Here is a 17,448-nt window from a genome sequence, read left to right as displayed (position 1 = left end):
AATCGCCATTGTCTATTTTCCAACGTAGAGAGTACCGTCAAATTTTTTCGTATCCACGGCTGCATTTTACGCACATTGTGATCAGATTCAGGCCTTCGCGTAAACAAGAGAGACCATGAACATTGAACATTTAATTCTTAAGTCATAAGTGATGAGTGGAAATAAATTATTGCACCAGACACTTAAATATTATACGCTTCAACCTTCAATTCAAATGACTCAATTAAATTTCAATGCACGCACAATTACTTCCTTCTTTACGCCACCACAGTTAGTCACAGGACGTATTTCTCAACCATTTCCATCATCGCTAATTATGCCTCCAATAAAGAAATAAATTCCGACTTTCTGAGTCACATATATATACTCTTAACACTTGAGGGAAAAAGTTTTCTCGACATATAACTAGATCCAACTACCTCCACCTATATTGATGTTGCATCATATCATGGACAAAAATAATAAGATACTACCAATACAACCATAATCAACTGTAGCTTAAATAACAGCTTCATTTTTATACTTGAGATTTCATTTCATCAGTTAAAAATATACATATTTTTAATACAGTTACCAAAAAAATACAGTAAATAATTGGTTTCTGAGTCTGAATGCGTCAATGACCTACCTAAAGATCATGATGAAGACGAACTTACGTCCCAAATTCTGCTAAATTTTCTAATTCTCAACTAACTTCCTTACGAGAAGTGTTATTATCCAATCATCTTTCACCGAATACGTATCTAGATACAAATAACAAGAATTTATCCGTTAATTCTACACAGTATCGTCATTACTACCGGATTAGATACACTAGACATTAAAAGTCCTTGCTTCAAAGCCACAAAAGAAAGTAGAAGATTTATACCTGCGAATTAAATGTCTAAAAAAAAATTAGTTTCAGAATTTTAATTTGTTATGCCTTAAATGACGCAGACCTTGTCATTATCAGCATAATCCCATCTCTCTAATTGATTCTTAAATAACCAAAGTGCAAATTAAAAATTATATACTTTTCCAGCGAAAAGTTAATGTTTGATCCTATAAAAGCAATCGAGAAATAATAAAAAATACGTATGGTTTATTAATTTAGATATTATTGAAAAATGTAAAACGATCATTTTTTCCCAAAATATTTACCTAAGCATAAAAAATACCCTCAACCTAACGTACGCGTTGTTGACATAAAGACATTTAATCGAGTAAATTTAACCAATTCGAATTTAAAACGATTGCAATGAACCAGTGCCTGATGTGCTCAAAGCATCCTAACTGGTTGCTAAAGAAAAAATAAAAATAGAGTTCCGTTCTTCCTCGTTTTCATAGAAATATATTCTTGCAATAGATAACTCGTAAATTGCTATCAACGTAAGGATGCTTCACGCTACCAACTCTTTACCTAAGCAGACTCGAAGATGGAAAGATACACATGTGACAATAGGCCACAGATTCTCTTCTTCTCACATGCATTTGACGTGGGATATCCACCGATTCCGGCCTCACCACTCCACCTTCAGACGGAATGAACAAAGGGCTGATCACATATAAATATAATGCAAAATCAAGGAGAATGTGAGGTTGAATGCACGCAAACATAGATATAAATAGTCACTCCTTAATTTAATGAACTACTCTAAAAAAGATAGTTTCGAATTCAACACACACGAAAGCGAAGAGTTCTCAAGTACACTATCTGAGTATCCGAGCGGCAACTACATTTTAATAAGTCCGCGACTATGGTATAAAAACTTACTTTTGAGCGGAATCAGATGGTTCACATATGCACAAAAAACTGACGCACTATTTGTTTTTGCAACCGCTGGCGCGATGCTACGCGCATAAATCTAATGGGGCAGGATACGATCTGATTAACGACGAAGAAAAGACAGAGCGGAAAGTACAGAATCAGAGCGAATGGGAGTGGTCGGGGATACGACCGAGAGAACAGACCACACAATGATTGCATTTAGTTCACGACGGAGTGCGAGTAGTACCACGGAGCGAAGTAGTACTGCTCTAATCATGCTCGAAGTTGATTTCCGAAAGAATTATCTCTTGTTTTTCGGTCAATATCTGCCATTTAAACGAGATAATTTTCTTACCAACTCGAAATGAAAGTGTTTTTAACCTTTTTCACCTTTGTGATACGAGTTTAAACCTTACTGGTTGCTTACAGATTAGTTCGAAAAAAATAGTGTTTCAAATTATGAAGCTTATCTTTACTAAAAAAAATAAAAATTCGATGCGGAAGTATAAGAAGGTTTAATACGATTGAGGAGGATCCATTACTTCCTAAATTATTTCTATAGTACTAACGAATCGAAGAATAAAATTAGTGAAAGTGATACGGGATTGACCAGAGGATAAGTAATCTAAACATACAAGCATGATTCGTTTACAAGCATAGGAACTAATGGTACTCGACGTTAACAGTGTCGCTAGAAACTGTTTTTTTTTAACTAGCCTGTGCAGCAATAGAGATATAAAGAATATATCTATGAAACAGCAATAGAAATAGTATAGACATGGGTGTATCCAGCGGAGGGCAGAAGGGGGCAGCAGATTTAAATTTAGTCCAAAACGAAAGTTTTAAACAAATTTCCTTTTAATACAAGAAAGGTGATACTAGTACAAACATGTAATTAAAATTATTTAGTTTTCGAGTAATTAATTTTAAAAACTAATAAGGCGCATGTATAATTTTCTTGAAATTTTTGTCTCATTAACTTTTCCTATGTTACAACTTGAACGACCACGGCTTGTCCCTCCTCCCCTAGTTTTGATCCGGGGTACACCCTTGAGTACAGACCATATTTTTCATTAAAAGAGCACGAGAAACGCGCATAAGAACACAAGGCATAAAGACTGAAGGGGAATGCGGCGATGTAATATGGAGAGGAAAGTAAACAATATCACACCAAAGGCGCATAGAGAGGAACTCCGCCCGGGTCCAATTACTCCACGTACTTCACCAAGTCATGTAGTTTGATAACGCCGACACCGACTATTACGTCAGTATGGCCACTGCGTCAATGCTAGGAAAACATGAGCCTTATCGGGTAGATAACATTTGGGGATTAAATGGTCCTGGTGATATTTTCAATCTCTTATCTCCCTCGGCTGGAGGTGAAATCAAAGGTTGATCTCATACTGTCGATGCTAATCCAGGATAAAAAAATCATCTGTTATGCAATCACTCAGAAAAAAACTGCGCACGAACCTCAAGGGCTGATGGTCGTAACTAATTTGAAGTCGAAGATGCCAGAAGAAAACTTGTCTGTACGGATATAAGAATTTTTCTGGTACGAAGGATAATTTAACTCCAGCAAGTTAACATCTACGTAAAAACTCCGTAAGAATACGATGCATTGACGACGACTGGCAGCCTTCGAGTATAAACCTCGGTTAGGTTCGTAAGCCTAAGTTTCTAAGTTAACGACAGGATGCACTATTGGAAATGGCCTGATGAAAAAAAAACTCATTTTTCGGCGTAAATGAAACGCTGTAAACCTATAGGCTAAGTTCTCACAGAATTAAAAGATGCATGTACATTTCTTTAAAATAAATTAGAAGACCCCGCTTAGTCCACGCATTCAAAAAGAAATTCCTTTAAGATAATTTTCCGATAATTTTCTCAAAACATTGCCTACGCGTGAGACATAGTGTCGTGCTATTATGCAAAATAAGGCTACATTACAAATAGATCAAGCGATTAATTATTTGTTTAATAGTCACTTAATTACCATTCCAGTTAATTTTAGCGCCATTTTTACTTAACTAACACATTTATGGCTTGAACGGCAGCATTAATTTGCTAAAAACTCGAAATAATACGGTTCGGAACTTAAATTTAATTTGTATCGCTTCTTTATCAAAAAGTACAGTTTATTTATTGATAAATATAACTTCACGGTGACAATAACTGCAAAAATATTCTCACACTTAATAGTGCACCAGATATGTAAGAGAAATCCATTGCTCCAAGTATCCTTCAATCGCACGAGGATATACACATTCTGGAAATATGGAATATTTGGTGAGTACCCACGCCACATAAATTTTTAGGCATAAAATCACAACAAAAGAATGAACAAATACGAAACAGAATTGAGAAATGCAGCTTTTTTCTAGAGTAATAAAATATAGACTATAAGCAAAGTTGAGGATTCGAGAATTAATTTCATTTTACGCGGACAATCCAATTAAATATAAAACAGCATATATTTTTCACTCTTAATCCGTTTTTAGTAATAATTTGATTTTTCGGCTACCTTCACGGGCACTGAAGCAACCACCGTCGATCAGGAAACGATGAGTCACTCCGACCCGGCGATAAATTGGGAGAAGTTATTATCATCATCATTTCAATTACTTCCCAAATTTCAGAAGACTAATTCCTACGCCTGGATATACATAAGTGGATGAAAAATTATAACAAAGTCGTGAAAATTTTGAGAAAGTTCGATCAAATGTTTTATTGGACCGAATTCTAAAATCACACTTCGTCACCAACGAGGAAGCGCTTCGAGAAAGCCCCATAACATCGTCATATCAAACTCGGACCTAAATCACAACATCACGCTGAGCAAACAATAATCGACCAAAAGTGACCAAGACTGTTTGACGGATAAATTTTAGCTTATAATGAGCTTATATTAACACGTTTAGTATCACTTGGAGGAGAGCTAACAAGAGCCGATACAAATGAAGAGAGAGATTGGACCTTTTCGATGCTCGGTGGCTGCACATTTTTTTATCTCAAGGCGGAGTCTTACAAAGAAAACCACATGCCGGTTAATTTTTTTATGGTAGGGAGTAAGCGATCAAGGCACGAACTGCGCGATGAAGGAAAATACGTCTGTGTAGGTCGTTCGAGGCATTTGTGTCTTTAGTTATACATCCACTGAAAAAATGGTCGCTCACGAATCTATTCATCGCGCATCGGTTTATCTTACAAACAAGCTCAGATACCATAAGAAGCAAAACTCCAAAACTTGAACATTTCTGAACACATAACAATCATGGTTAGGCTCATAATAGGGTAGGAACGTATAACCATAGAGTAAGTATATTCTTACTCTATGGTATAACTCAGCTTCGTTCGGCCAATAGATACGGCGGCTGATCGTTTCAATTAGTTGAAACAGGATGAAAAGGAAAACGTAAAAACTATAGATGAACTTTTTCTTATATTAGGCTTTCATTTCTAGCGCTTAGAAACTGCTATGGCAATTCAAAAATTACATTCGCAAGATGTATAATAAGATGAAAAAGTCATAATAATATCCACCACAACAAAGGCGGGAGATGGCCACAACCACAAAGAACATGACATTTATCATTTGTCGCTTAAATTAAACTACTTCTGGTCATGTTATGGTCGAAAAAGTCTCGCATTACGATGGTTGAGCTTCGTTTCACAAAACAATAATACTCACTGAACCAATTGACGTCTTCAAGGCTAACGAAGCTCGGGAAACAAACGGAAAATATTGACATACACCAAGGGTATTCAACATCGACTCGAGAAGCGTGACTATCAGGTTAGTCGGATCGTTCCTTAAGCAAACAGATCCTATTGGATGATCAAATTCTTATTGTAACTGGTAGTTCGGATGCCGAAATATCAGCAAACAGCATTCTCTACTCTCCAAAACAAACATTCTCCACCATGGGCGCATCCAGTGGGGGCAGAAGGGGGCAGCTGCTCCCCCCACGGAAGCAAAAGTGAATTTAGTTCAAAACGATATTTTTGAAGAAATTTTCTTTGACCTCAATCAACCATATGTTGATAAAATCTCATCAAACAAATGGTTGTCATTGGGTGAACTTTATGGAGAAACCGAAGGGTTCATGCTTGCAATACAAGACCAGGTTATCCGCACTAAAAATTATGCAAAGTACATCCTTGGTGATAAAAGCATAATAGATGACAAATGTAGAAGGTGTTTTCAAGTACCTGAAACAATCCAGCACATTATATCTGGCTGTAAGATGCTAGCTAATACAGAATATTTAAGTAGACATAATCAAGTTGCAAAAATTATCCACCAAAAACTGGCCTACCAACACAAGTTAATAGATACTAAGACCCCATATTATGTGTACCACCCTGAAACAGTGCTTGAAAATGGCGCATTTAAAATCTATTACGATCTGCCTATTCAAACAGATAAAACTATAGTTAATAATAGACCAGATATAGTGTTGATTGACAAGAAATATAGAACTTGCTACATAGTTGATATTGCCGTGCCACTGTCCCCTATGAAAAAATTGTATAAACCTGTTTCAAAATTTTATACAATTTATACAATTACCATGGCAATTGTATAAATTGTATAAAATTTTGAAACAGGTTTATACAATTTTTTCATAGGGGGTCGCATAACATCGAAAAGACAATTACAGGAAAAATTAACAAGTACCAAGAATTGGCAATAGAAATAAAAAGAATATGGAATATGGAACAGGTTTATATAGCTCCAATTGTCATCTCAGCTACCGGTATCATTCCAAAACATATACAAAATAGTTTTAAAATACTCAACCTCCATCCAAATACATACATCAAACTGCAAAAGGCTGTAATAATTTCAACCTGTCATATCACGAGAAAATTTCTCAACCCAATTCAACAGTAAAGAGTTACCTTGGTGAGAGCCCGTGCTCTTAACACTAAAGCTACTCAGTGAAAACTGAAGAAAATTAAAGAAGAAAATTGACATTATTATTATTATTATTTCGTCTTATTTTCTCAAGCGAATTTAGGACATTGTTGTCCTCTCTTCCAATTAACTTATGGACAATCACAAACATCCATGCCCTGGATGGTGATCAATCCACCCAGGCGGGATTCGAACCCGCGACCTCTAAGTTAGCAGCCGGGGACTTTAACCCGACGCCTCCGAGGCCGGCAAGAAGACATTAGTATAATACATGTAATAAAAATAAAATTATTTTTCCGAGCAAATAATATTAAAAACTAATAAAGCGCTGTTATAATTTTCTGAAAATTTGGTTTCATAAGCTTTTCTTGTTACAACTTGAACGACCACGGCTTGCCCCACCCCCCTAGTTTTGATCCTGGGTACGCCCTTGTTCTTCACTCTCCGATTCAAAACTTAGGTATTGGTGGAAAGCCCAAAATTCGAAAAGCAATGACAGTCCTCTACCCTTAAATGAGAACAATATGAAATACTACACTCGTAACATAAATACACAGTATTGAGAAAATGTGGAATATCAGTAAGAACGCAAACATTTTTTCGATCTTTTTTCCAATATCGCCAGGCCGAGGCAACATGTCGTAAAAACTCGTAAAACGCGTTTGTGTATTCCGTACTGTGTCTCCACACCCAGTTAAGTAGAAATAAATACTGTTCACACACGCAGGTGAAGGATTAACCTCAGATACTGTTAAATAGTCATTTAAAGTAGCAAACAGACCCAAGTTAACTTTATATAAACGCTGTTTTCTTTGCATGGGGCCAAAGTTATTTCATTTACTGCCCGCTAGAATTAAAGAAAAATAAAACCTCAAATGTAATGTTAAGACTTGTTATAGACTGGCTTTTCTCGCAAGAAATAGATGAAAATTTATTTTGATGTTATTTATCTAAAACACTCATGTATCATTTACTGCATTATTATGTTTATTGGCATACATTTTGTTATTTGATGGTGGCTCAATTCTGGTCCTATGACCTTGGAGACCACCTAAAGCTCCTTCTCTTGTTTTTTTGTGTTAAGATGTAAAAACAAAATATAGGAGTAATAAATTATTATTATTAAAAATGATATATTCCTTTCTGTGTACATAAACTGCATGGAAGCATGCAAGAAACGAAAATAGACGAGTACCTATGCAAAATATTAGACTAGTATATACTCAACATCAATATTTTAATGAAAAATGTCTCAATGTGACTGCGCACATACATTCTTATTAAATTTCAAAATTAAGCTACGACAAGGGAAATTGCGATAGCCAGCAGGCAGGCTTTCCATCGCGATAGCTTACTCGCGAATTCAAAAATTAATAAAATAATGATAACTGCCAATGATTTTAAAATCAGAGAATATCTGTTTTTTTGATTTACCGAGGTAAATACTAATTGCAAATCATCTAGGTACTCTTAACATTGGGTATTTGGACTTCCAACATGCTAACTTCTAAGAAGAGCTTTCCAACGCATTACACTCATTCACTGGAGTGGCTTGACCCAGCTCCTGTCGACATCCCGTCGGAGCGCGAAGAGAAATGATACTGATGCCATGTGTTTGTCAAGCAGACAGCGTCTCCGCAGTCACTCTTCCCTCTCACCCAAGAGTATCACATTCAAGACGATACCACGAGATCGCCACGAGACGTCTTTGAACTCAGGTTGATGCGACACTACGAAATTGTACCCTACCTCATAGCACTGCCTACATCGAGATAACTCGAGAATAGTTTCTGACACGCTCATCGTTGACTTGAATGTTTTGCGAAATGTGAGACAGTGGTATATTTAAGGGGAGGGGGGGTCACGGAGGTGAAGACACCCCCCTCCAATTTATTTCTTTTCCATTGTTAAACTTCTTATATTACTAAAAATTTTCGATTTCATCAGTTGTTAAGAATAAAAATGAAATTTTAGGCTCCAAGATGGGTATTTTAAAATTTTTACAAGGGATTTTTTTCTCATCCCTCTCTACCGAGGGGGGGGATTACATACTACCAGGACCAAGCCCCCACTCAACAAATTTTAAGCTGAATCCTCCCCAGATTTAAGAGCGTACCAGCGTATTTTTTTCAAATAAAACCCAAGTTTCTTTAATCTTCTAGTTTTGTTCGGCGTTTTACAGACAAATCTGGCCTACTGCCAAAGAAGCCACTTTCCAGATCCAGTCGCGTGGGATTATATCATAATAATACGGAATACGTAAGTACGTATAATAAATGAAATACAAAGCAGTGAAAACTAATGATGTGATATCGCTGACACAGCATCATCATCATCACTGGTCAGCAATCCTAAAATATGCGTGTGCGATAAACGTATAAAAGAAAGCGTGTCTTTGGGAGGTAAATTACCTACATCTTCATGAAAAACACATTGGTGATTTTATAGTTAAAATTAATAACTAGAGTCGACAAGCGACTCGGAGAGAACTTCGATTTAAAAAAAACCTTCATTTATAAAATGCAAGAAAATTTCCATAGATTGTATTTATCCTAGCTTGATAAGCAGATTTAAACTTAATATTATGTGTAAGAGATAAAGCCTAAAATGTACGTGGGTACACGATTATTTCAAAACTTTAGCGTTTGGTATGATTTTCATAGAAAAGACACCTTTCAGGTACATTTCCGCAAACAAAAGTCAAAGAGTTATAAACAAGTTTTTTATCATTTACAGTTTTTTTTCTTTTACAGGGCTCCACCAACCCCTTCGTCACAAACTGCACCCCAACAAGCAATGAATAATTTCTCCCATACCCAACAACTTGACATAAATCATAGTCACAACGAAAACAAACAACGAGGAAGTGTCACCAGACCGTGAAAAAGCCAGAATGACCTTGACCGTGGATACGTAAAGAGGTACATCAACGATCGCTGACCCCGAGGTCAGACTAGAGAGAATCGTCCTTGAGAGTTCGTCAGTTATACCGCCAAGCGGAGGCAGATTTCCAGTAAGACACACGAAAGAGGAAAGTTGGCATTTATCAGTAGACTAAGAAAGAATACATGAGATATTTATGGGTGCTTAAGTACGGGGTCCAGCGGAATTTTGCTTTAAATTTTACAAACGGAATAATTCACTGGAGGTGGTAGACAATTATATTAAGGTAGCTCATATTTTGAGAGTAAATTGTCTTCCCAACGGCCTTATAAACAATTCTCGAGTTTGTGATACTTAATGAGGAAGCATTTCTCCCATTCGACCGGTCGACTTCATTTATTTATTTTCAAAGGATCCGCATATTAATTTAAGAAACATGACAAGAAAAAAATCCAGTAACTTCAAGAAGAACACAACATAAACAAAAAGATGAACTCAACGAGCAATAAATAGTCTAAAAAGTAGCAATTATATGTGACAATACTAAAATAAATAGGTGGTTTAAATATACATGCATCCAATAAATATCAAGCCAGTAATTTAAGAATTTCCCCCTTGAATATAATTAACAGCATTAATCCCGAAAAAGTCTATATGTGATGCTACATCTTCTCTTAGAGAAAGAGTCTTAAGACGAAACTGTAATAGGAATAGAAGACTCCATATTTTGACGTGTTAGATGTTTAAACACTAACGCTATTACCTCTAAATTTTTATAAATTAAAATTATAGATCAAAAAAGGAGGAAAACTGTACTAAAACCAGTACTGATTACGACGCTAGAGCACAGGTTGGGAATAACGAGGAAGTGAATAATGCATATCACGGGTAATTCAATAACGACGGTCGCGATGCACGGAAATAGCTAGCAAGTATGAGGGGGAGATGGGTAAGATGCCTTGAATAAAGACAAGACTCGAGCAGGATTAAAGTAACAGAGCAGAGTTGGAAGGTCAGGGAGGAAGAACAACAGCAAAAATAAACTGACGGGTGGAAATTTAAGAAAATTCATTAAAACCCAAAGGATAATGGAAACGCTTCGCATAGTTTAAAACGACTCCGGGATGTATCAGAGCAGAAAATGCTTAACAAATATCAGAAAAAAATTTAATCGAGAACCGATTTCAGTGAAATCGGACAGTCATTAATCAGCAATTTCTAATCAATAGCAATTATACATAATCACTGAGCAATCGTCAGATTATGAAAAATGTACCTAAGTCGGTTTGGATTCCATAACTTCAAACTAAACATAATTAAACTGAAGTATTAATCAGATTTCAAAAGGTTAGCAATGTCACGTGGGTTAAAATCATTATTTACGGAGGAATACTTCGAACAGGCTGTCCATTAAGTACATTAGCGTATATTAGGGGATAAGGGCACCGCATCATAATTCTATATTTAAACCAAATGTAAAATTATTTAAAATGAAGGAAGTTGAATACTTCAGGACGATCGATTGGTAGTACAGCGATAACTCTTAGAGGCGGGTAGTAAATTTTGCGGCGCAAAGTTTTTCTTCATTTCGGGGGGAGGGGAGAAAACCCCCATGAGCATGTGCCCCTGATTGTGTAGCAATAAACCTTCGAATTTCATAGCATAAGTTTTCGGGGATCCTCAGCTGGTTACCATCGTGGTTAGTCTCCTCTATCGCTTTTAAATTCTGTTCCGCAGAAAAAGAACGAATAATTCCCATTCGCTTGTAGGTACTTTCTGTTCGAGAAAAATGTTCACACCCATCGACGTACATATGCCCTGAAAACTAACTGCGCACACTCTGCCATTCTTATCTCAATCGCCGACTGAATCACATCGAAGTTTCGAATAATGCCAAGGACGAAAGCATTACACATTAATGGTGCATAATAATTATTCTTCTTCGCTATTTCGCCCACAAACATCGATTTTCATTCCAATTTTCCCACGTCCACTGCGTTTGAGGCCTTGCCTAACTTCCATTTCCACTCTAAATTCAAGGTTTCTTGAATGCGAAGTCTCGATTGAAATAAGTGGCGACAATAACATTTATACATAATAACTCGACCAGAACATCATCTTGACTGCTGGAATTTGATTTGAGCCCCTTTCCTATTAACACTGATACTCTCACAAAATAAAGGGAAGTATATACATATTTAAAAATTGCATAAGCTTAGCATACTTAAACCCAGAGATTTATTTATTCATTACAAAGTAATATGATGCTTTACGCAAGGGGGAACTAAGGGTGTGTTCTGAGACTTGATACCTTAAAACTTCCCCGTAACCCAAAAAAAAGGGCGATTATTCATGATCATACAGTTGATTTCATGACGATCTTCCTCATTTTTGCAGTGATCATGACATGAAATCTCCCAATCACACGCCACAAACCTAGTTAACACCATCTTTACATTATCCGTACTCCATCATAATTCTTTCTAAAAGTTTTCGTCCCTGGTGCAGCTGACACAAGCATGTCAAAGTAGCAATGGTTTATCTTGGAAATAAATCAAACATTCTCCACTTATATTTTTCTTCTATTATCATCCATTAAAGAGTCGACTTTTTTTAACCAGCTCGCGAGTGAATCTCGTTCATTTACTAACGTATTTCTCCCCATGCATTTTTCAAATCACGTTTTTCATACACTACACCTAGGGTCCCACTTGGGTCCGGGGAAATTCTACAAATAATTACCTCAGAAACTCAAATCTGTTAATTAAAATCGTTTGACATTAAAGGACTTAAATGTTTCGTCACTTATCCACGAGTCCCCACCAGTCAATGCAAAGTCAGATAAAGAATTAGCGACAGTAAAAACGACGTATTAGACTCGCTTCTAAAAGCCTTAATAAAATATTTACTTAGTAAAAATCATTCACCTAATACTCATTTACGTCACAACTACTGCTTGTGACGGAAAATATATCTTTAACTCTGGGAATGACTACTTTGCGGAGTTATGTTAGGTGTCGCAATGGTTTTCACGACTGAGGCTGGTTCGCCGAAGTTCACTGCCCGAGGAAGCGATCACTGACACCGGAATGGGTCAAGGACTAGCAAAACGAGTCAATGCCTCAAGGTAGGTAGAGAGAAACCAGCAAACCAGACTACCTATTTACTAACAATAAGTGGTCAATAACCGAAATAAATAAACAGGGAGAACGCTATACAAAAAGAAATTGTACACTCAAACAAAGAACTATTCCGCTTCAATGATTTAAAGTGTCACCCTAAAGGAGACGCGTCACACCCTGTTGACGGGTCGTATGTTCTTTTTCCCTGAAGAGTTTCTTATTTATGATTCACACTGCCATCTTAAAATTTTCAGGTGGGACAGAGTACACCCGTTTCAACAATTGACTAGGAATAAAAAATGAATATTTTACCGAAAAGATTACACATAGGTATACTTCTCACATTTGAGACATAGGTTTATGTTGGCTTATGTTGCGAATCGAGTGCCAACTATATCGTTCCTGGGCATACAATAAAAATAAACAACGTGAATAAGATGGGGGTTAATTTTTTTCACGCATTATCACCCATGATTGGCCACAAAACTTCTGTTCTATGCGTTGGGATTTAAAAATTAGCTTGTTCTGACACTGTTTTTAAAACCAGTAAAAAACTTTTGTACACGCACAAAGTTAATCAAAGATTTAAAAAAATGAATAAAACACTAACAATCGTATTTTTGTGGATTTTTATATTTTTAACTAATAATTTGTTGAGGCACAACAAAGCGCACATTTTTCATCGGAAAGGAAAACTAAACAACTTCTAACAAATACAGTTGATTAACAAATGGCAGATATATGTAAAAAAACATAGTACCACTATTCAAGCAGAAAACTGAACAATACCTACTTCACAGTTCATTATATCGAAATCGTTTCTTTAAAGGTGATACGAAAAAACATGAGTGTACTCGGATGCACGCAGTTTTCACAAAGGCTAACATTACCAAAAAGACTAACTACATTTCTACGAAGCCAAAAACTTGTTCCCGTATTCCTAAAAAATTTTCCCGGTACCATTCTAGATATGCCTCGCCTTAAAGCATAGTGATACTTCCGACGACTTATGCAATGAATTGGGGGGCACAATTGCTTCGACAGTTTGATTCAAACTACGCAAGAATTCGAAGAGTAATATAACCGTAGTAATCATGAAATAACTCCGGAGGGAGATAACACATCAAAGGGTGCCCGATACCTCATAACTATTACACAACAAACAAGGCACAGATTCTGATTCACAACGATTTCCTACAAAAAAAATCTCCCCGACTCGTATGGAATGTCACCCGAGAATTTCCGCAGCAGTATACCATAAAAAGATAAGGTTATTGTACAAATTGCACGTACTCGGAGAAGTGTGGCTATTTTTTTCGTTCTCTACGAAGAAATGATAAACACTTCCACTACACTCATCACACACAGGGCATTAATATAAGATATTCAAACCTAAATTTATAAACATGAAAAGTAGAACATAGCCATGTAATTAGCGCTCGAAGAATCGAATTGTACCTATATCAGTTTCGTAGTAAAAATTGAATCCTTAGTTACGAGAAAAAAATCGCAGGTGCCATCAAGAATAAAGGTTAAAAACATACCAATATATCATAATCGACTGCAGGCCATAGTTTGGACGAAGCTCACGTAAATAACAAAACGATTCTTTTATAAAATGGTATTGACATATATGTCAATACCATTGCATGTACTGCTAAGCCAGTAACCTTCGGATTCCTATCGATGTAAAACACAAATACACGGATTACTCGGGCACCCAACAATAGAGTTTCCATGGAAGTAAAGTTACGTGTACCATACAAAGCTGAAGGGATGAGTTACCATAGAAACCGTTTACAGGCGTTTCTATGGCTACCACATCAGGGAAGATAATTGAGAAAGTTGGAGTGGAAAACGTCAGAATACCACGTTAAGAACACTCCGTTTTCATGAAAATTTCAAATATATATCTTCTCACTTCATCGAATGATGGCAACCAAATATGAGCTTTACGAGATACAATTTTTAGTTCATACAAATTAAAATTAGCGTTTTTGCCCAGGATATTACGGCGGTACTTATGGCAAAAGAAACACGTTTGAATCAGGTAATATCGGAATTAAAAAAAAACTACCCCGGCGCTCAGAGGTCCAACCATGTCATCCGCTGCGCTGTGAATAATGTCGAGAAGCTGATAAGAAAAACAGCAGAGTCATGCCACAAATACAAGAAAGGAAATAGTTTCCAGTGCGAGAAGCTAAAGGAAAATCGCGAGGGAAAGTTCCAAATCAGTTCAATAGCGTTTGGCGTAATGTGGTGGTACAACAAGATGAATAGGAGAGTATAAACTCTATGAATAGGAGCATAGGCGGATTTAGACAACACAACAACGGTTTCAAATGTTAACGGGAAATAAAAAAATTTAAATCATTGCGGTACTACCGCATTCGATACGCGATATTGAGCCAGAATTGGCAATGCAAATTGTGTCACCAAGGCTAAAGCTAGATTTTTTTGAGGATGGGGTGAGGGATGGGATGAGGGTCATGTGAAGGGGAAACATATCAGAGGGGTTCTCAAGGGAGGGCGCATTTTAGACCAACTGCTACCCAAACATTTAGGGGAGGAGGGTAAGAACAATGCTCTATATTTTGGACTACAAGGCTGATTACACACTACGCACCTTCATTCTACATCCTCATCGAAGAGGTGATTGCGACATGAAAAATTGATACTCAGCATATTAAATATTTTTCTACTTAAACCATGTGCCTATAACAAAAAAAACTAACGTCCTAATGGTGAGAAAAGAACGTATCTGGCGATGCACAATCAGTACATTCCAGTTTTCATATATTTGATTTTGCATGCTTAAGAATGAATTATTGCTACTTTTCCCCTGCCTCCAGCTCCCCGCGCGCTGCGGCATGAATGGAGAGATTTTTAGAAGAGTAACTCGGTACTCGGGAATAAGCTCTTACAGCAATAAGACTTCAAGCACATAATGCACAAAATTACAAGCATTCGTTCAAAGTACTTTTATCAAGCCCATAAAATATGCCAGGGGGATAAAATACTCCTCTCCTGCGGATTGGAAACGATATATGCTCATGCTTGTTTCACCATTATCAATTTAAGGGGGACGATGCCTCCCTTTTAAAGCACCGGGTTAAATGACTTATCAGAGTCCTAAAGATTACAAAAAGAAAACGTAGCGCTGAGACTGGTAACATAGAGGGCTCCGTTATTAATGACATTAATGCCACCCCTTTCAAAACAAACATGCATTCAAGTCACTCTTCGGAAGGGTGAACGGTGAACACTATTGAGGGTGGAGTATAAATGGCACTAATAAAATTTTAAGGCTTGTTATTTACTCTCCTGTTCCGGCAACTGAAGCTCCTAAGTCTCTTCAGTCCTCTCCCGTGTGTAAACAACCATATGCCGAAGAGGCATAAAAAAATATACCTAATATCATCGATACCCCATCAATTCGCACAAATTTTGAAAGACAATTCAAGACGATAAAGAGGGCTGTGCATCAGACGACCACGGGTATTCCATACATTGAGGGAAACATGGTAAAACTATGAAGCTCACCCTTTGTAATATCCTATGTAACGTAATCTATAGACCATAGTTAAATATCAAGTGGCTACGGTAGCGATATATTTTACTAGGATCGTTTTCACTTGAGCGACAAAAACCGAGAGTACTTAAGGTCAGACGTGAACAATATGCAAGGATGAAGAATCGTGTTCACACACAAGTTAAACAATTCCCGTTTCCTACAGCCTAAAGAAATATTATTTTCAATCACTCACCCCAACTGACTTCTTGTAGTTTGTGAGTTGATCTGAGGCAGGATCACGGTTTGCCATTGCGCAGCACTCTTGAAAACCTCGAATAAAAGGACTCGTAAACACTCCAAAAGAGCTCACAATCCTCGCTGAACTCCAACTACGCACAGAATGATTAGAGAGCGATTTATATCTTCTCGATGTAGCGTTGAGCCAGTGAGTCGAACATTTCCAAAACAAAATACCAGTGCTGCCACCAGAAACATACATCGTATTGGCGCCTAATATGAATCGTAATTTTCCGTAAACATAAACTTCCAATTGTGTCCAGGAAAATATTTACACGAGCGGATCAAAATTCAAGCTATATTCTGTTACCTAGGTTATTTGATGGATAAAAACGTATCACGTACACCTGTATTTATCATTTCCAAATTTTAAACTTCATAAAACTTTTTGATGAAAAAATACCTTAAGACAGAAAATTATAAATAACCTGAAGATAGTAGAGTTCAAATCTCTTGGAAAATATTTCACAAAACTCCCCATGACAGAAAAAAATCATCCTTATTGATTCTTACAGCAACAGTAACTATGTAATGAGAAATAAGTTCTTACAGGGATTGAAAAAATGTATGTCGATCCCCATGAGTGATCACCCAGCTGATATAGCCAACGAATTGAAAATTAAGTGGAGTTACCAATGGTAGATACTATAATGGATGGAAATCATTATGCACATTACTAAGTTACACTCAAAAATGCAAATTCCAAAATGTCTATTATATGTACCTGCTTTTTATTTTTAAAATATAAGGGCAATTCCATTTGTGACGGAATTACCTTTAGAGACAATTATGCAATAGGATATTTCGATTGATTTGTAAAATACAAAAAAATTGTAAAACTTTTAACTGTGCAAGATCAAAAAACATTTATGAAGGTGATTTTCATGTAGTACATAAACAAAATTAATTATCGAAATACCTTCTAAACAAGCCCATAATTAACATGTGACAGAATCACTGCGAG

At 36.6% G+C, this 17,448-nt stretch overlaps 1 protein-coding gene across 1 annotated transcript in view; it reads right to left on the bottom strand.

Annotated features, from left to right (window-relative positions):
• Positions 1 to 16,610, bottom strand: part of LOC124159251 (catalase) — a 57,443-nt gene extending 40,833 nt beyond the window's left edge. Inside the window, exon 1 of the mRNA XM_046534931.1 lies at positions 16,441 to 16,610. Coding sequence (XP_046390887.1) covers positions 16,441 to 16,497 — 57 coding nt within the window. The 5' untranslated portion in view covers positions 16,498 to 16,610. The remainder of the gene's footprint in view (positions 1 to 16,440) is intronic.
• Positions 16,611 to 17,448: the final 838 nt, after the last annotated feature.

The sequence above is a fragment of the Ischnura elegans genome, chromosome 5, assembly GCF_921293095.1.
Source record: "Ischnura elegans chromosome 5, ioIscEleg1.1, whole genome shotgun sequence".
NCBI classification, from domain to species: Eukaryota; Metazoa; Arthropoda; class Insecta; order Odonata; family Coenagrionidae; genus Ischnura; species Ischnura elegans.
Note: the sequence above shows the minus strand (reverse complement) of the source record. Positions and strands in the feature narration are given on the sequence as shown.